The sequence below is a fragment of the Mycteria americana genome, chromosome 1, assembly GCF_035582795.1.
Source record: "Mycteria americana isolate JAX WOST 10 ecotype Jacksonville Zoo and Gardens chromosome 1, USCA_MyAme_1.0, whole genome shotgun sequence".
Lineage (NCBI taxonomy): Eukaryota > Metazoa > Chordata > Aves > Ciconiiformes > Ciconiidae > Mycteria > Mycteria americana.
This window is the reverse complement of record NC_134365.1, coordinates 38,328,840-38,350,274: the sequence shown is the minus strand read 5'-3', so window position 1 is coordinate 38,350,274 and position 21,435 is coordinate 38,328,840. Positions and strand designations below refer to the sequence as shown.

Sequence of the window (21,435 nt, the reverse complement as noted above, 5' to 3'; positions counted from 1 at the left end):
AAGAAGGACCAAAGAAGCCAAAGAAATAATTTTGGTGGGCCAAAGGGAATTAAGTTGTAATTTTTGCCAAAGCAGTTGCAGAGAACAAAATAAATCCAAATTCCATCTATTAAAAAAAATTCAACTTTTCATTAAAAAATTAAGATAAAATAACAAATTAGCTGGCTACCTTTACTATCTGGATGCCCATAGAGTCATCATCAGGATTACTTCTTTCATTGAATGTGAAACGCATGGTTTTATCCCAGTCAATGGCTATACTGTGTAAGTACTGATCAGCTAGGGTCAGCCAAACCTAGAAACACACAAAGCAAGTCAACGAAATGAATTTTTTGTCAGATAAAATATGAACAGTTTTGATATATACTGTTAGATGAACTTCACCACTCTCACCCGTATGTGATCTGCTGTTAGACTTGAAATATGCAGAAGAGGACTATAGCTAAAACAATTTTTGCACAATTAAAGTAATACCTTGCTCCCTAAAACAGAAAGGAAGGAAACCATTAGCATTAAGTGTCCAGATCTGTGAACTGCTTACAAAGATGCAAGTCCATTGTCAGAAACTGAATCCACAGGGGTCCTCCAAGATGGAAGCACACTCTCCTGCAAGGACCCTCCTTTTCAGTTCAGCCCTTCTAGCCTCATAACCAGCAAGGAGTTTTATTAATAGGCAATGCTGCTGCAGGCTTTCCTCAGACTCAACCATGGATCCATCTCCTGGAAACCCCACAAAAGAAATCTAAGTGGTGCCTCTCTTTATCAAGGTCTCTTCTGATCAACTTTGCAGAAGAAATAGTGTCTAGTATTAACCATTTGGAATTGATCTGAAAGTATCACTTGGATCGGAGTAACTTACTCTTACAAGAGGGCTTCCTAAACTGTTGGTGCTACAGAGAGTTCCGAAAAGAAACATTTTGACTATTTTTAAAGCCTAATAATTACCAGAACAGATTTATGCATGCGTATCTAAGACAAAGGCTGGACCTTTATTAAACATTTGAAAAGTTCCTGAACCATGAAAGACACATGACAGATCATACCATGACAACAAGTAACAATAAAGGATCTTTCTCTTCAGGAAACTGAAAGAAATCATGAAAGCAAATTGGTCAAGTTTTATATCAGCCATTAACTCACACAAGTGAGAAAAGCAATTCAGACACTTCCCACAGACTTAAACACTTAGATAGTTCCATGATGAAGGAATTTATAGACAAATCCCAGAATCTCATGTTTTCTGCATTTAAATGTCTCTTCCCACACTTTTGCAAAGCCACCCATGCAGAGGAATGCTGCTGTTCTGCCTCCCAGCAGCCTTTGGCACTGCTGACATCCTACTGATGTTGTTTGACTGGATTCTTTATCTCTGCCAGCCCCAGAAAACAAATGTCACATGCCACAGCAATAATGCAGATGTCACCCTGCTCCTTCTGCTGCCAGCAAAGGAGGCAATCAGCATGCTGCCAACACAAAACGCTCCCTTTATTTTGGTATCAATCTTAAAATCATTGGGAAACCAGGGAATGGCAGTGAAAAGACCACATCCCTTTTCTTAATGCTACTTCTTTGGTTAGCATCATGTGGTCATGTGTGAGCAAACACAGAGATGGGCAGAATGAGAAGGAAAAGACAGAGACCCCAGCTGGACAATGTGGCAGAGCATACCCTCAGCAAGTCTGCCGATGACACAAAACTGGGAGGAGTGCCTGATAAACCCAAGGGCACCTTGACAGGCTGGAGGGATGGGCTGACAAGAACCCCATGAAGTTCAACACGGAGAAGTGCGAAGTCCTGCACCTGGGAAGGAACAACCCCATGCAGCAGTACATGCTGGGGGCCAAGCAGCTGCAAAACAGCTTGGCAGAGAAGGAGCTGGGGGTCCTGGTGGACACCAAGTTGACCACAAGGCAGCAATGTGCCCTTGCGGCAAAGGCAGCCAACACCCTCCTGGGCTGCATCAGGCAGAGCACTGACAGCACGTCAAGGGAGGTGATCCTTCCCCTCTGCTCAGCCCTGGTGAGACACCTGGAGTGCTGGGTCCAGTCCTGGCCTCCCCAGTACAAGAGAGATACAGAGCTACTGATAAGAGTCCAGCAAGAGGCCACTAAGAGGATTAAGGGACTGGAGCATCTCTCCTATGAGGAAAGGCTGAGAGAGCTGGGACTGTTCAGCCTGGAGAAGAGAAGGCTCATGGGGGATCTTATCAATTCATATAAATACCTGAAGGGAGGGTACAAAGAGCCAGGCTCTTCTCAGTGGTGCCCAGTGACAGGACCAGAGACAATGGGCACAAACTGAAACACAGGAGGTTGCATCTGAACATCAGGAAACACTTTTTTTACTGTGAGGGTGACAGAGCACTGGCACAGATTGCCCAGAGAGGTTGTGGAGTCTCCTTCCTTGGAGATATTCAAAAGCCATCTGGACACAGTCCCGGGCAACCAGCTGTAGGTGGCCCTGCTTGGGTAGAGTGGTTAGACCAGACAACCTCCAGAGGTCCTTTCCAGCCTCAACCATTCTGTGATTCTATGACCTCTGCCACTCATGTACCACAGAAAAGTGTCTGAGAGACTTATTGGAGTGTGGGAAAATAACACTTTAGGAAAGAAAAAAGGCTGTTAGGTTGATATAATGATTCACTGGAGTCATAAATTAAAAACAAAATCATAGTGGTGTGAGGAAAACGATGCCACTGTAAGTCTTCCGTTTCCTTCCCTCCTGATTTGTAAAGAGGAACAGTTCAGTTTGGAAAGATAGCAAAAAGGAAACAGGAAAAGGAAGTTAATCTGATGCATCAAAAATATATGGATCTACATATGTTTTATAAAGCTTTAAAAATATTCTTTTTATTAAAATTGCATTTTTAAAGCTGAGATCGTGTGACTCAGTTTTATAGAAAAGATGAATAGACATGCCTTTTTTTAGGCTAGGGAACTTCAAACATTGTTGAAGAAAGCAACAGAGTAAGTTTAGCAAAATCCCACTGGACCCCTTCCTACAACGCTCACTCAGTGCAACTTCCCATTAATGGTGCACTCTACCATTCTACATCACTCCTGACTCTGAACTTCCCTAATTTAAGCAATCTGCCTTTCCCCCATCAAATGTTTCTATGAGCATTCTTGTCAGCACTAGCAACTATCAACTTCACCTTCATAAGTACGACAGCCTACACTGGAGATTTGCTCTCCTTTCAGTTGATCTTCAGCTGTGGGGGCAGCTTCACCAATGCAATTCCTTGAGACTGACAGAATGAAGCAATAACATCTGCACCACAGTAAGTTACCTAAGCCTCAAGCAGAAAGAGCCCGATTATTGAAAACACTATCTTTACTTGTCTCCTCAGTCTCTCCAGCTGCCCTGTGAGGTTATCACTGAAGAATGTAAACTAGGAAAAATCCCCAGTACAACTTACACTTAAAACTTCCAAATATTTGTCAAAAAACACTGATAATATTGATGTCATTCACCTTTCCTGAGAAACCCACAGGCAATATGTCCCACAAAGTGTAGAGGTCTACCTACCTTTCTCCGCCATTCTTTCGGTATCCCTGTCGGCAATCTGGCCACCGCTTTGAGCGCATCATGCCACTAAAAGCAAAAGCATCCCAAAATGTATAAAATTCACCATTAGTTTAATGCAACAGTATAGCAACATTCATAACACTGCAGACATGCACATTCATTTCCTTTTACTGCACACATTTCAGAGTTTAACTGCTTAATCCACTCACAGGGTAAATATAGATTAATTACTTAATCATATAACAAAAATATAATATTGTAGGACACAGAGTCTTATGAGATATCTGAGTAAACAGTGAAAGCCTAGTGCATTTTCCAAATACTAATGGAACAGCTCTTGATGCAATTGCAAATAATATGCTGACATTATGATGGCAGATGCACTTTTGAACTAGGGCAAGTACCTTGATTGAAAAGAACCCAGTCCTTCATAAACTTAAGAGAAAAATTAATCAAATTACCTGCTGAAAACCATTTTGACCTAAAGATGGTTCAAGAGTGAATTTCAATTTTGTATCAACCCCTAGAAACAAAAAGGAAAAAAATAATCATGGCCATTATTTTCATTTAGCTCAGAAGGAAAAAAAAACAAACGACAATTGAAATAAGAACACAAGATTTCAGCTACATGTTTCAACAACTACATTTCGACCTGTTTCTGTGAATTCTTGTCTTCACAGTGGATTCAAGGCACATGTTAAGAAGTACATAGACAAAGCATTTTTAAAATGCAGTAATACCCTCTTTAATGATGTAGTTCGGCACAACTCATTTCACTAAAAATCATGTAGGTCACTATTCTACAAACTAGATTTGTACTATCACACGCATCCACAGAAAAAATATATACAGAGACAAAGAGTTTCTTTCCATCTATTTCAACTTCTTGACATTAAATCACTCAAAACTCATTTCTAAGTTTGGGGTGCTAAAATTATTTTACTGCTCAGAATATCAAATTTTTTATAATTCCTCAGAACATAAAGCACATTTGGTCAGTATTCTCATTTAAGCTTAGATTTTATTTCGGCCATATGAGAAAATTATTTTAATTGTTATAAAGCACGCCTGCTAATAGTCTATAAAATACAATATTACATAAAATACTAGGATCTCAAGTTTGGCCTACACTGGATCCTGATTGTGGCACTGGAGTATGCCATAACACGAAGAACAGTGACACTTTCAATTTGCTTTATATCTCGCATTTTGAATGTACAATTCTTTGGTCCTTCAAATGCCGCTGTCCAGAGCTCAGGTGCTGAACACCGCATCGCATTGCATCCCTCAAGTCTTCCGGCATAAAGAATAAAGCCTTTCGGTATTTTTCCTCCATAATTTAATATGATGTATTGCTCCATATTTAAAATTATGTTATGCATAGCTTCTTGTCTTTCTAGAATATCAAGCCAAACATTTTTAACATATATTTTAATAGCCATATATATTTTAAAAAAACATATTTTAATCCTGCAAGGTTTTAAGTATATAAAATCCATGCTAATAAACTCACCAGTAATACTCAGTGTTTTGGAGGACTAAGCCTGTGAGTCTGATAGAAACCCAAACTGTGGTGGCATTTGCTAGTTATGGAATCTAAAATGCCTTTCAGCATTTGCGTACTGAAGTGGTGGTAAGTAATTTAAAAGCCTTACTGCCTGATAAATATATAAAGACATAGCCTTCTCCTTCAAGGCTTTTTTTAATTTTCCTTTGGTGGGGGGAGAGGGAAGAGAAAGAAAGAAAATCCACACAAAACACAGTATTGTTTAGAATTTGAGCATTTTAGAATTGCATCACTGAGACCTAGGGATTGGTGCTTTCATTTCCCTGCTTCAGATTTAAAAGACATGCTTGTCAGATGTAGAAAAATAAAAGCTTCAAACCATAATAGAAATGTCTTGAAAAACATTAAAGGATTAACAGTTATTCCTGGAAGTAGCTGTTTATTTGTATTCTTCTCCATAACTCCATGGCACTCAGCAGGGACTCCCAATAGATAAATCTCTTCACAATAATTCAAAGCAATGTAACAATGCCAGTAACCTACTGAGATGAAATTGTATCACGTTTGCTGTCAACACGAAAAAGTGAGTCTCATTCCCAAGCAATCTAGTGGTAAGTACTGGAAAACACTAATACATACAAAAAGATACCATGACCAAGAACTCCTTTTGTTAAGGTAACGGATGTTGACATGTTATCTAACACTGCCTTGTAGCAAAGAAGCAATAGCCTTCCAAAATAATCATGTATTCATTTCCAACTCAGCAGCCAAATATTAATCACTTCACAGTTTTCTAAGACTTAAAGATCTCAGTGACAACTTCTCTCTTTGTTTTATAAGCTTCCCAAGAAAGACGCAAGCAGAGACAGCCAAGTCTGTGAAAGATCAAGCACAGTAAGATATAATCCCACAGTAAGGCAAAATGTATCTATCATTTACGTGAACATCATGACCAGGGAGCTGACACAGGGGCCCAGACAGCTGTCTCTCTTGATTAAATGAGATTGAAATGAGACCCTTGAACCTCCATCTACAAAAGTTTATTAAAACATGGCAGAGAATTAAGACAGGTGTGAAAATTACTAGAAATGAGAATAACATTACGTGGTAACAACAGACTACACGATGCGCTCCCTTCAGTATGGCGAGGAACCTCTCGGTCAGGCCATGCACTGTAACCTCTTGTAGAAGCCACAGAGTCTGTGTCCCCTTATTTGTTCCCCATTAGAAATATTCCCAAAATCAAATTATGTGATGGTTTTGTGATAGGAGAAGGGAAGAGCCGTGGGGAGTGAGCCACAGACCATACAGGAATGGTTCCTCATTCCTACCCGCTTTAAAGAATTTACATTTCCTAAAACCAAAAAATTACAACCTTGTTCAATAAAAATACAGCAAGTAAGCAAGTGAAAAAAAGCTGCAACACAAGTAGTACAGAGAGAGGAAGGAAAGCCTATACCCACCCAGGAACTTCCTGGGGCATCTGCACGAAGGCAACCAGCAAGCTGGGAGCAGCATCTCATTGCCTGTTACTTATTTCTGGCACAAGAACCATCTTGCTATGTGCAGTTTCTGCAAATTCTGCACTGAATTTGTCTTCAGACTTTAAGGCTTCAAAGAAATTAATGCTTATCCCTATTCCAACCTCTCTTGGTTTCCCAAACCTTCCGACCTCCATCGTTCCCCTTTTCCTAACAAATCTCCCACCCCTGCACATACTTTTTTTTTTTTTTCCACTCAGTCCTGTCATTTTCATCCTGTCCACTTTTGCCTGGATCATCACCAGCCTTTCCCCAGGGCCTCCCTCCACATACCATCTTTTCTCCCTTACGCTTCCATCATCTGCTACATTTACCAGCAACTGCCTTTAATTCTACCTTCAGTTGCCTTCTCCCCACAAACTAACTTAAATTCCCTGATAGCTTCTTCCCCACTCGGTACCCCACACCCATCCAACCCTACCACAGACCTTCTGCACCCATTTTCACTGGATTTTTGCTTTTTTGTCAATCCTCCATCTCTGGGCCACATTCCTCTCCATTATGTAAATACATGCTCTTTGCAGAAAAGACCCCTTGGGGCTTTACGGGAACTTTTCTTCCCAGCTCCTCTGCATAGACAGCCTGGCAGAAGTGTACCACATATGCAGCAATGGTTCCTACTTTCAGGGACTGTAAGCACTGTCAGTACAACTCAGCCCTTTTACATCAAGCCAGCCAGGCTATAGTGTCGTTTGACATATTAAGTATCACCTCCAGTTCATGTACTTTCAACTGATGCTTCATACCTAAAAAGCACATTAACTCATGTAAGCAGGAATGTGTTGGGAACACATATGAATTATTAGCTCCACAAATACAAGCACACACAAAGGTATATATGTTTGGCACCAGTCAAATTTCTGAAGGGTAGGGGAATGCCAAAATAAGGCCTGTTCAATGCCCTTGCAACCAGGTCACCAGAAACCACCGCAGAAAAGCTGTTTAAAAAAGAAAAGGAAAAAAAATAAAAAGAAAGATAAAACCCCACAAAACCCAGTCCCATTAGCTTTTCCATGTAAAATACATGACTCCTGACAACAAAAGGCTGTAAGAGGGAAGATTATACCCCTAGGACTCCCAAACCCTAGCAGTCTTCCGCTGCACAGGACCACATAACGAGCCACAAGATGGGAGAAAAATCTTGTGGTCAGCCAAGTACCTGGGTGAAGGAATCAAATCCCCATTCATCAGCAACATTAAACAAAAGGATGGGGCAAATTCTGGGAATTTTTCAGAAATAATAACCCAGAAAAAGCATAGGAAGATGATCTATTCTGATGCAGGTACATGAGCCATAGCTTCAAACTTACAAAGCACATCACTCTAGATTCTTGGCTGTACTTAAACGCAGCTGTTGAAACCTCTCCCATGGAAAGCCAATAAATATTTTATCGAAAACAAACAAGGAAAAAGGCCTAAAGCAGCTTCATGGGCGGTGAGAGTTCAAACTTGGGGAAAAAAATAGCAGCGTAAACTACCACCTTATTGTCGCTTGTTGTTTCAGGAAGATTCTTAGCCTTGCTCTGTAATTTATCTCTAAATGTAGGTTTTCATCTGCAAAATGAGAAATAAAAGTAACATTCTGAGTAACTCTGCATGAAATCATTTTTGCCAGCGGCCAGAGCTCACTGGGATGTATCAAAGGACATCTAAAATCTGCAGTCTACAGAAACTTCTCAATACAGACAGACAGCTGATACAGACACTAAGAAAATCTGAAGGAAACTTCATTCAGCTTATTTTTAAGGGCTCATTAGGTGCTCTGTCTCCATCACCCTTTGCAAGTATGCATCCTGAATGACATTATTGCATTTACTTACATATAAACAATATGGAAACCCCAACCCAGTGGGATTTCCTAGCTGTAAGACTACGGCATTCGTGGTTGCACCTCCGATCATCTCCCCTGGTCTTTGCGGGAGTGTAAGTAAAAGAATGTCATTATCCAGATAACATCATTACCTGGGATATAAGAAGACTACTGTAGGAGCAGGGGTCTGTGAGAATTACAAGTCAGGAAATCTCCTTGATAACAGCAACCCCATAAACCTATACCAGAATATATCTGCGCCCTTATTAATAACAGTGCCCAAAACTCATCTCAAACACAGAAGCAGGCAGCATTGAGTGCTTGACGTACACACAGCTAGTACAATGGGAAACTGAATCTTGCATATTTCTATGCATTGCTCTACATTTCAGTAGACCTTGCTCTACATTTCAGTAGACCTCAGGCTTGCATGTTTCGTAAATGCCTAGGATTAGGCAATAGATCAACAGTATTTTAGCTACAAGTGACAGCTCTAAATTGAATTTAAATTTCCAATACTTCATAAAAAAACAAACGATCCAAAATTTTTATGGCAGGCAACTAGAATCTAGCATTCGGTAATGATCACCCATCAGTGCTTCTGCCGAGAGCCCAGCTCCCTAGAGCAAACACACGTTGCTGGCTGACCACCCGGTCCTTAAAAGATTTTGGTACTGAAGCAGGATCCAGAAAAAATAGCGGCAGAGCCGACGCCTTCCCCCTTAGGAAAGGCATGGTTGAGAATTTAGACAACACCCTACCGCAGACAAAGGCTGGGCGGGAGGAGGGGTCTCCGGCAAGTCAAGAGTTAGCAGGTTTAGCGGGAAAGGTCTGGTGAGGCTGAGGGGAGACCGCAGGACCCCGGCGGCTCGGCCATGGAGGGGGTGACGGGGAGAGGCTGGCGGAAAGCAGCGGCGCCGCGGCCCGGGGGGGCAGGGGAGGGGAGGGGAGGGGAGGGGGGCAGCAGGGACCGGGCACAGCCAAACGGCACAAAAGCGCTGCGAGGCGGCGACGCCGGGCGGGAGGAGCGGGGAGAGGAGACGGGAGAGCTAAAGAGCAGAGCCGGGATCCGCCGGGTGGGGAGAGCAGGAGGAGCCCCCCGGGCATGGGACCTCCCCGCAAGGCCCGCGAACGCCTCCCGCCTAGGACGGGGCCGGCCTGGCTCCCCCGCCGGGGCTGCCTCGCACCCGCCGCCGGTGCCTCCGCCCGCTCCCCAGCCCGGGAGGACCTCGCAGGCCCCGCTCCCCCCACCCGAGGCCGGCCCTGCCCGGGCGGGACCCCCGCCGCCTCGCTCCGTACACCCCGCCGCGCCTCAGGCCGCGACCACGGCTCCTCACGCAGGCCGGGCCCCGCCGAGGCTGCCCGCGCCGCAGCGGCAGCCGACGAAGCGCGGCCATTTGCCTGGGGCCGGTGCCGGCCGCCGACCCGGGGCGCAGCCCCCCCTCCCCCGCCGCGCCTACCCGCGGCCCTCATCTCCCTCCGGCCGCGTCCTCCTCGCCGAGCCGCCCCTGCGGGGAGGCGGCGGCCCGGGCTCGGGCCTCGGCCGCTCCCCCCGCTCCCCGCTAAGCCGCTTACGGGATCGCAGCCGCCGCCTCGCCGCCCAGCCGCGGGGAGCGGGTTACCTGGCTCCAATGTGCAGAGCAGGCGCGGCGCCGTCCGGGAGATGCAGCTGCGCTTCTTGAGGACGTTGCTGAGGATGGTGCCCACGCCGCCGCCCGAGCTCTGCCGCTTCAGGCATCGCCCCCCGCGCCGCAGCGAGCCCGTCAGCCTGTCCTGCCGCATGGCAGCCCCGGCCCGCCGCCCCGCCGGGCGCTCACTGCTGCCAGCGGTACCCGAAAGCTCGCCCTAGGGCGGCGGAGCGGGGAGCATGGCGGGGCGGGGTGCCCCGCCGGGCTGCGCGGCGGCGGCGGCTCTCCTGGCTAGCGGGGATCTGCAGTGCAGAGACAGCAAAGTCGAAGTGCGGGAGAGAAGAGGGAGGACAAGGAGAGGAGAAAGAAAAAAAAAGGGGAAAGGAAAAAAAAAAAAAAAAAAAAAAAAAGAGTTGCTCCCGCCCACAATCCTAGCATCACTGCCTGAATAAACCCGCAGCCTCTCCTCCTCCTCCTCCAGCACCACCTGGGATGCAGCAGGCAAAGGGGAGCAGCAACTCCAGTTAGAAATACCGTGAGCCCAGCGGTGGCAGAGGGCTCCGGGACAGCTGCACAGCCCCCAGGCTGCACAGAGGCCTGCCAACACATGCGATACTGACACGTCTCACTTGACGCCTGTTAACAGGGGCCAATATTGAAATTTCTGCCGGCAATGAAATGAGCTAAACATCCAGCAAAGAGACTCCTCACGCGGGATTCTGGCCTACAGCTGGACATGTATAGATAAGTCCTGCTGCCCCTTTCAAAAAGCTGTCCTGGGAAGGAGTCCCACAAGCGCTACCAGACCATGGAGCAAGGGGAGAGCGATGGATGTAACGGCACCCCCATGCCAGGGTGGCCTGGGGTCAGAGCCTTCGGCCAGGGCTGTTCAGGGACAGCCCCAGCAGCAGCAAGAGCAAGCATGCTGCACAGTTTCTGTGTTTCTGACTCTCCAGCACAGAGAATTTGAACATGCTCAACTAAAATAACAGCCTTTTCTATGAATCTAAACTGTAGCTGCACTTATTACTAATGACATGCCATGCACTAAATAGTTAAAAGCTGTTCAAGAGCATTTTATTAGATGCATTTTCCAGTGCTATTTGACCTAACAGCATTGTAAGAGGGCTTGATACAGAATTTCAAACTAATGGTTTGATTGACAAGAAGGAAAAGTATTTGAAATGATAGCTTTTACAATCTAAACCACTCCGTGTTTCTGTGGAAAGCAGATTTATCACACCACATTAGTCATTCTCAGAGACCAAGCTACCAGAAGTCCGAGTCTACCTGCCAACATCTGTAGCTTTGAAACAATTTGTTCCTTTATTAAAAAGATGTTTTTCTCAGCCACATTACAAACATAGGAGAAAACTGGCAACAGATAAGCAGTGAAGCCAATTATACAAAAGATACACAATATAAGACACAGAAACAAGCCTTTTTTTAAGATCAGTTATAGCTATCTTTAGAAGTTACTGTTAAGTTTTCAGGGAAGTGTGATTTTGATCATGCCTCTTTAAATATCTGGTTTGGTTTTGGAGAAAAGTCAGTACATTTGAGCTGCTAGCTTGCACTCTGAATAGATAATTAAGTCTGTGTGTCGGTGGTTCTTTTTTTAACAAAGATGACACTTCCCTGCTGATGTAGATGATGCAAATCACTCTATTTCAGTGCCAGCTGGAGATGATGATTTAGTGGTTAAAGCATCAAATTTGAAATGAATTAATCTCCCTAGGTGTACAGATTGTACCAATGGGACTGTAACAGAAACATTTACATATAGAAATAACCATGTAATCTCTTTAATATTATTCTCCTCTTCCTTGAGCACCATACACAAATAGGACCACATCGTTCTTGGAGAGTTTCAAGACTGGCTAACCCAACATCACATGCTGTTGCCCAAAGTCTCAGGAGCCATAGCCAAAGTTTCAGGAACCACTCATTATCCATACAGTGAGAATTAGTCATCCCACTAAACTGAACATAATCATGTTACCTTCAATTTTTAAACAATTACAAATCAGCTCTAAGAAAGACATCAATATTTAACTGATTAGGAAAACCAGCTCTCAAAGTGAGAATTTGGTGTCCTCATTACTGCTATTTCTCCTACTTGTCATCTTGTCACTCTATAAGAAAACTGGAAACAATCAGGACAATCATTCTGTGACTTAGGACATGGCTACTTGTAAGGACCAGCATACCATTAAGGAGCTTTCCCGCATGCCAGCCAATTAACACAACATTACTCTTAAGAAAAAAATGCAAAAATGAACTTTAGGAGACAAAATGAAGAAGCCAAGTCATACTAATGGGTTTGATGACTCACTGGATCGTTAGCACAAATGGATTTTAGAGACACGGATAAGCCTCCCATTAAGCATATATATATATATATATATATCTTAAGGGCAAGAGCCTAGCTTCTAGAAAAGTGGATGGTATTGGGTTTTAACCACCGATCAGGCAAAGCCTCTAATTTGCCTGTGGCAAGACGTGTTCTGCACCACTCCCTGGACTTGCAGACATCTAAGCATGACACTGCATGCCAGCAGCTTGTATAAGTTTGCTGTATTCACCACTGTTAAGCTGTAAATAGTCTTCAACAACAGGGAAGTTTCAGACAAATCACCATAGTTCCAAATTGGTGAAAACACAACAAATTTGAACTCAAAGATGTCACTAGATGAGTCTAGTTTGATCCACCAATGCACAGAGGTCTGGCCATGTCCACGAGTCCTCACCTGCAATTACTGACAAGACAGATGATGCTCAGAAAGGATTTGGCCGGGGGCAGGGGGAGGGATCAAAGCATTTTGGCTAGCCCAGATATTTCAGCTCCAGACATTTTGTAATAATCAACCTGAGACTTTGCTTTTTTCCCCCCTGTAGTTCATTTATTTCCTCCCACACAACAGAGTCACTTTCTGAAAAACCTTACCTCCTCATTTGATATCTCTTTGGAGTCTTACCACCACCTGCTAACCTTGCCTTTTTAAGGCCAGAGCACACTTCATAAGAAATACTAGTTCACACATATAACTTGCTTAATTGTTACAGTCGGCCTTATGGTGATCAGTCCTATGATCACTGCCAGGTTTTGACATAAAGAAACAAACTTCATTTACCTTAAACCTCCCCATTCATCAGCCCACTCCTGTCTGCACTGGGACAATGAGGTAAAAAGACAGGCAGCTAGAAAGGGAGAATGAGCGCAAGCAGATGGGGCAGTGACAGAACAGCAGCAGAAATGGGGCCACAGACCAATTGCGCTTTTAAAGAAAAGGACACGTTTGTTTGCATGGAGCTTTAACTACCCAAACCCAGGATTACCGGAAGGCACAGTTCACTGGTTCTCTTCTGATGTGTGCAAAGAAGACTGAATGTGATCCAAAGACTAAAAATGGTAAGACATCTTCAGCTGGGTCACTGTATTTCATGAACTCCACATCCTCCCCTTTTTATTTCACAGAAAAGTGTACAGACATCCTGTAATTCTGATTCGCATCACAACTTCCCAGTAAAACAGTGAAAGTTTGGGCAGAAAGCTTGTTTGCCACACTTCTGGACACCCGTGTTAGCAAAAATACTTAAAGGAACACATACCCGTGAAAAAATATGTAATAAATATGTTGTATGATAATATTGTAATATGTTTCATCCCAAAGCATTTTAGAAATTATGTTTAGGCAGCATCACTACACCAGCTGCTGATACAGCAAATATCAGAAAGAAATGTATATCAATAGGATGAGGAGGAAAAAAAAAAAAAATGTATTGCAACCACAAGGCAAAACCTATTATATTGACCACATCATAGAGCCATTGTCTGCTAAGCCCCAGAGTTCCGTATACTAGCTTTAAGAGCCCACAAAACATAACCAGAAAATGTAACCCCATTACCACTTGGCTTCAAATAGCTCTACAGAAGTTAAAAAGTCAAGAAATTTTAAATCTGTATTAACACATGTTCTGATGTGCATTCTAGTTCATCATGAGCCCCAAAAGAGGAAAGATTTCAGTTTCAAATTGTAGTGTATAAGAGAAAACACATGGAATGAAATATGTCCACTTTGGAAGGAAGAAAGAATAAGGCAGTTGGAGATTCTCCCAGGAGGCAAAACTATTTTAAATAAATTTAGCCCATTAAACCATCTTCACCACTGGAGCACAAAATTCCTATCCTACCTAGTTCTACACGTGTTCTATTATTAAACATCCCCTCTGCCAAAAACAGCCCCGCTTCCTTCTGCTTGATCCTCAAAGCCTAAAAACAAGCACGACCCACCTGGAGCTTCACACTCCTCCAACGCACAAGATGGAGCCACCTCTGACAGCTTGAAAAGAGGCCTCTGGCTTGTTGGGTCTTTGACACTGAAGGGGCGCAGGTTCTACAGCGATGCTACAGTGCATGTCCTTGAACATGAAAGCTTGCAAGGTGGCACAGCCCAGCACTCCTCCCACCTCAGCCTGCAAGTAGAGCATCACCTCCTGCATTGCCGGTACTGCTCTACAGCCTCTGTTACTGACTTGCTACCTCAGACGCTGCAGGCGAGCAGATGCTCCGACCTACCAGCTAGCTGTAACTATTGTGTGGACCACCAAGCACAGAGCCTGTATCACTGTTTCGCATAGCCACAGTTGCATGAGCACGTGAGGAGGGAGTCTATGGTAAGAGCGGACAGATCTGTGTTATACAGAAGGAGAAACACGATTTTGGACTAACAGATTCAGTTCTGCCACCAAGCTGGTCTCTGCTCTCAGACAAGTAACCCAAGGTTGTCTTTACTGGACAAGGGATGGTACCAGAACCAATGTAAAAATGAAGTTTTGCTGCTGTATTTGTGCCTAGAGAAGGTTCGTTTTATGCACTTTCAACAAGTAGGGGTCAGGAAAATGGTGCAGTGTGTTGACACACCACAGTCTCATCAACACAGCATGAATATTTTCAACTTTTCTATTGCATTAGTCATCATTTGTATCACTTTGCACATAAATGTCACAAAAGAGGTCAGGACCTCACTGTGTCCTGCATTAGATATCACAGACAAAAAGAGGAGAGCCAATCCTTGCCTACAAAGGTATCCAGCGCAAATATAAACTACACAATGGACAGGAAATAACATCTATGATTTTTCAGAAACAGAGAACCAAGATTTAAATTATTAGTCTCAGGAAGCATGCAGCAGAGCTGAGAAACAAATCCAGACAAGCTCAATTCTAGTCCAATGCTTCCTCTTCCTTTAGACTTCAGGCACATAGCCTTCTTACTTATTTCCCCCTTCAAAAACTGACAAGACAGTAAGTACTCTTTAACATAACCTTCTCTTGAAGGAAGCCCTAAACAGCCCACTTGTTCCTCGAGGGTTTAAGACAAACAGAGGATGTGGAGAATTCTCTTATTAGAGCACGCTGTCTGGCCATGGGGCTTTGCTTATAGCTAAGATGTCTGAAAGAGAATATTGCCTGCATGTTGTTTAGCCGTATCTATTGAGGACTGATCTAGAACACCATTAAAATAGCACTGCTTAATGTAGTGTATATCTTTCAACAGGAAATTAATCTACAAGACTATTACTCCTGCAAGAAGCTCACAACTGTATACATACTACATGATCCTTCAGCTTATCACAATCACAAGGATTCAGCCAAGAGAGAGCTTCGGACTCAAGATTCTTCGTTATGACCTTTAGTATTTTTTTTTTAATTCTCCCCCTTCCCTCCCATACACAGTATCCACTCCTGCCTTTGGTATTACACACATGTATCCACTAGGACAGGATTGATGAGAAAAGAGAAGAGAGAAGGTCCCTTCAATAGAGCCAGGTCTCCTTGACCCCAACATCACCTGCCCACAAATGTGTGTTGTGATTTGTCTTTTGGGAGTGATGGACAGTTACACCTAGTAAGTGTATTTGCAAGTTGAATAATATTCATAATCATATTGCTTCTTGAAATTTTTGGCAGATACAATACACCCTGAGAAGTATGCCAAACGTTTCCAGCATCAATGAAAACACTTGAAATATCATACATCTGTAATGAAGGCATCTGTAAATCAGTTGTGAAAGCCGTTTCTAGCAGTTTACAGCACAATGGGGTGGAGCTGCGATGACCAGGTTCCCATCTAGGGAGACACCACATTCGTAGGCAGTGAATCAGTGCAGGGAAAGCTGACTGCAGTCCCTCAGTTCATAGGTTGTTCTTAGAATGGCACAAGATGCTTATGCAATCAGATCACGTAGGTGAGAATATGAAAGCCTTCAAAAGTATCACAGGTTGCTAAAACAGAAGTACAGACATGCCTGTAACCCCCTTGAACCTGCCTATAACCTCTCTCCATTTGTAAATACATAGCTATTTCCATGACAAGGGCGGTGCAGAAAGACTTGACATCTGTACAGTACCAGGGCTAAGGCCAGCAACAGCGGAACTGCGTGTACCTGTCTCCCAGACCTACACTTAATCCAGTAGAGCGTGAAGTCCCTATTTTCCCGAGTTCTTTAGGAAACCACTCAGCAGTAAGCTACAAGCTTGTCTTAAACTTGTCTCTACAACACAATCACACTGAAAGCTAGGAATACGTTAATTCAAATGCTTTAGATCACAAATTATTAACTCTCCTATGTCACCAACTCTCACCATCACACCACTAAAAAGCTAATATTCTGCAGCATCTGGAGTTCCTAGGTCAAAATGGTTTTGAGGACAGAAGAATTAAATTTGTTGATAATTCAGCAACCCTGAGCACATAAGCAACAGCAACCAGTGCCAATGGGCTGGATACAAAGGGTGGCCTATTTCACTTCAGGCCCATCACTGGGAATTGACTGTTCCCAGAACTTAACAGGAGAGAATTGAAAGAATTCCTGAAAAGTAGAAACCGACTCATGTTTTTTAAACATCATGCACCACAGATCACAGGCACTGCAAATATTTCGGAAGAAAAAAAATCTACTCTGACATTACAAAATAGATGTGATATGGAAACCTTTATCTTAACATAGGGTTCGATGGCTGCACTGAAAGGGCAAAGCAGAGATTTAACTCGGAACTGTCCATGCGGGAAACAAAAAGGGGCTTAAATATAATATTGCTTGATCACAAGACAGAAATAAATTTGTTCCCCTTATTATGCCAGTAATAGAGGACAACAAACTTGCACAACCGAGTACACCTGATATTCTATTAAAGCTATTTGTATTCACTGCAGCGCCCATAAATCCTAATTCTGGGCTACAGCATTATTGCAGTAGGTGCTGTACAAGCACAGCAAAAAACAGACTACCTGCTTTAAAAGAAAGAAATAAGAGAAAAGAAAACACATTAGCATATGAAGGAGCACAGGGAGACAGTGAGATTATATTGGAAAGCATGACGGACAGTAGTCTTAATATAAGACCTGCTACTGTGTTTGTGTAGGCTTCATGGCAAAGATGAGTACCAAGGGACACACATGAAGACATAAGGTCAATAACAGGGCTGAGGGATTAGGTTTTAATCATCAACTCAAGTTCAACATGGCTAGACATCTACAAGGAAATACCAACATGGGGGGCAATCGAGAAGGTGCTTGTTTTAAAATAAGTGTGGGATGGAGGTAGGAGGCATGAGCTAACCTTGAATACTGAGCAATAACTGACAAGGATGTGACAACAGAGAAGAGTAGGTTGTGAAGAGCTTTGGATATTAAAGCAATGAGAGCAAGACATTAACTAGATCTACAATGACCATAAGGGAAGCATAGGCACCTAGCACTCATGTGAACACCTATGTACAAACACTAAAACATAAGTGTCTTAATCACAAGCTGAAGTCCACTGCTACATTTAATTCTTCGTACGTATATACATTGTGTTCCAAAAGGACAAAAGTACACCCAGCAAAAAGAGTTTGCAGAAGCTTTCTATGTCCCAAATGCTTCCAACAAGCTCTTAATCAGAGAAAAATGTTAGATAAGTAAGTGGATGGATCTTCTCATGTTGTTAAATTGGGGGGAGGGCGGAATTCAACAACAGCATCCAGGTTTCTTCTTTTTTTTTTTTTCCCCTAATTTGGTTCAACTGTATAAATAAACTCTAAAGTTATAATTGCCATTTGAGGAGCACAGTGATCTGTGTTGTCCTGATGAAGAAAATAAAAGACATGTGAGGGGGCAGGGATTTAATTTATTTTACTTATCGCCTTCACGTGCCGACTATAACAGTAAAGCAGATCATACGCAGTTACATTAAGCAGATAGTTGCATCTCATGAGCAAGGTAGAAGACATGTCATGCAAGGACTGCTAAAGTAACAATATATTTTAACTGCTGTAGTAACAAGTAGCATAAAGTCTAGAGTTAACAACTGGAATAAAAGTCATAGCAATGCTTATGTGCTTGATAAAATATACAGAGAGGACCTTTTAAATAAAATACAAAGTAATGAATTGAATTGAGGTCTCAGAGAGCAAATGCCCTTTTTTTGTGAGAGAAATTAACTGTCCCTACTGAAACACAGAATTAAAAATATTTTGGTAAGGAACATATTAAAAAGAAAAATTGTTGAAGAGGCCTACATAAAAATATTGCTGAAAAGCATGATTATAAAAATTAAGAAATGTTCCCTCACCTTGCTAAATGATATTAAGTAAATGCATGTCTTGGCCAGTATTCACACCCCAGAATCCTGCTTAAATGTTACATGGTCATTTTAAAAAACAAATCACCAAGTCAGCAGAAAAAATAATGCAACGTATGAAAAAAGAATTCTGACAGGTATGATTTATAGGCATGCTTAAGATAATATTTGCAGAAGAATGGAGGTCATAGCAGATTGCAGGCTCCCAGCTCTAAAACTGAGCTGCTCTTCCTTTATTAGAATCTGGTTATTTGCTTAGCACCTAGCATAGAAATTGAATTTTACAGTGCGGATCGCCAGCTTCGTTGGTCTGAACTGTTACTTTAGGAACAGCATGATTTCAATCCCCCCTAACATAATTAACGAAAAAAACCCCATCCTATGTCCCCAAGACAAGATTTATCCACAGACAGAACACTTTCAAAGTTCTTAGATTAAAAAGTAATTGCCAAAGTCAGAAAAATTACTAACCACAAAAGGCCTTTTCTTTGGGCCAGGAAGCACTACGGGAATGGGACCATGTTTATACACAAAAGTTTTTATATGCTGTTTAGTACTTATTTGCAGTAATGCTACGGACATCCATCAAAGACTAGGCTCAGGCTGTGCAAGGCTTTCATTAGACACATAGCAAAGAGACAGGTTGTTCCTGCACTGCCCAAGACTAAGAGAGTCCTGCTTCCAGCACAGATCTTCCCTCTTCTAGTACACATGGCTTCTGCAGACAGAGGTCTGTTACACAGGAACGGAAACAAAACCCTTTCTGGGGTTGGGGAGGGGAATGGAGTTCACTCCAAGAGAAGCTAATATAAGACCCATAGAGCTCTTGGAACCACAAATCTTGGTCAGTCAATACAGAAGTCCTCCACCACCACTCAAGTTCTTTGATCACACATACATTGGTTCCGATTTGCAGATGCCACTAGTTCTGTAAAGAAATGGAAACTTTCCCATGAAGTTTTGTGTGTATGTGAAGCTATTGCAACTCCAAGTCCTCCAGATCACATAATTCATCTCCCACTTCATCTCCCATGTGGGCCATAACTTCACATTCTGCAAGTGTTGGAAAAGGAAGCAGCTAACAAAGCGAACGAACCTCAAACTACCACCTCCCCTTCCTGAAAAAAAGTACGTACATTAGTCATTTAAGCAAGTTTGACACAGAGTCAGTTTTTTTGCTGAAGTTCGTGAGTAAGATGAAGAGGAGAAAATAGTTATCAGTCACAACAACGTTACTATTCCAAGCTTTTTTACTCAACAGTTAAATGACAAAATTTCAGTTCATAACCCACTCTCACAGGAGAAGTTTATTGAACTGAATGTGTTTAGGATTAATCAAAGGCTCATTTAGTACTGAAGCCTTGAACCATTAAAATTGATTTTGAACATGTACAACACCAGGCAAGCATGAGTTTTGGTAACAGCAAAGCTCTTATTGTTTATTTACTACTGCGTAGCTTGGGACAACTCATTTCACTCCTCTGAACATGTGCTGCTTCTACCAGCCTTCAAGTGGTCTTGTCTCATTAAAAGTTTGTTTTTTCAGAGAGCCTTATACCATGTGTTTGTCCAATGACCAGCTCATTAGGTTCCTGGTTTCACTGGGCCTCTCTAGGCATTACTATAAATATTAGTAATATTTAGTTCCTCAGATTAGTGGTTTTCTTAAAAAAAGATCAGCTATGTGCATTGATTACCTCCCCATTCTGACTTCCTTTAGTCTCAGTGGATAATTATTTTTACGTCAGGATCTAAGACCTAATACCTATTTCTGCCAACGACCATTGGATGAGATAAGAAATTAGCAGTACCATATTGGAAAAAAAAAAAAAAAACAACCACCAAACCCCCACATTAAACTGTTGGCTATCAATGATGCCTAATCCAACCCAAGAACCAAAAACTGTTCATGCTCTGTATTTAACTATATGTATTGTATGGATGGCAGGGAAAACACATTGACCAGTACCAGGTTGCTGTCATTTTAGGGAGGTAACTATAATTATAAGGAACTAAATTTAGAAGCTGTTTCACTGCTGGCAAAACATAGCAAGAGGTTTCCAATTTTTACTGAGAAAGAGATATAAGTGATAGGTTTGTGTCACTTGCTTTTTAGAAAGTGTTCTGGTAAGATGATGTAACATGGAGATGGAACATGGACTTCCCTGGCAAATTTCAAGGGTATGTGTGGAGCACTCATTTACTGCTCAGTAAGTCAAATTCAGGTTATTAACAGCTTCAAGGAGAAAAGCATTTTAAAATCTGAGGTTCTCGTTTAACCCTTCCTCCAGAGCTGCTCCAGCATAGAATTACAAGCAGGACTATTGATCCAAACAGACTAAGTTCACAGCCCACTTTTCTAGCATCTTGTTTTTAAATGTCAAGCTTACCTCACAAAGCTGCATAAACATAGCTGCTGGCACTGCCTGATGCTCCATAAATCAGTCTATTCCTAGCATTAATTATCCCAAGCAGCTGTTATCTTCCATTTGATCTTCAGTATCCAGGAAATCTTTTCTTCAAAGACTAACTCAGCCAAAGAATGTTTAGCGTGTGCCATATTCGGAGATAAAAATGCATCTGTGTTACTTAAAGGCCATGTACCCTGTTGGGCATTTTCAGTGAAGCCCCATTAACCCTCCTGCAAGTTCACAATGGTGTTTAAAAAAAAAAAAAAAAAACCACAAAAACCATTTCAGTAGGAAAAAGAAGAGCACAGATACTTGTACTGAAGTGTAATCCCCAGAATAATAAAAGAGGGGATAACGCTAAGCTAGACAAGTGTGAAAGACTA

At 42.5% G+C, this 21,435-nt stretch overlaps 1 protein-coding gene across 4 annotated transcripts in view; it reads right to left on the bottom strand.

The window, feature by feature from the left end:
* The window catches only part of TBC1D30 (TBC1 domain family member 30), a 57,349-nt gene that overhangs the window by 21,692 nt on the left and 14,222 nt on the right, over nt 1-21,435 (bottom strand). For 2 of the 4 annotated variants that reach the window (XM_075495053.1, XM_075495070.1), the window contains 3 exons: nt 3,990-4,051; nt 3,529-3,594; nt 170-295 (listed from right to left, as the gene is read on the bottom strand). In XM_075495053.1, the coding sequence (XP_075351168.1) occupies nt 170-295; nt 3,529-3,594; nt 3,990-4,051 (254 nt within the window). Of the gene's footprint in view, nt 1-169; nt 296-3,528; nt 3,595-3,989; nt 4,052-10,008; nt 10,364-21,435 lie in introns of those variants that run through there. The other 2 variants (XM_075495062.1, XM_075495077.1) reach the window with 2 other exon arrangements.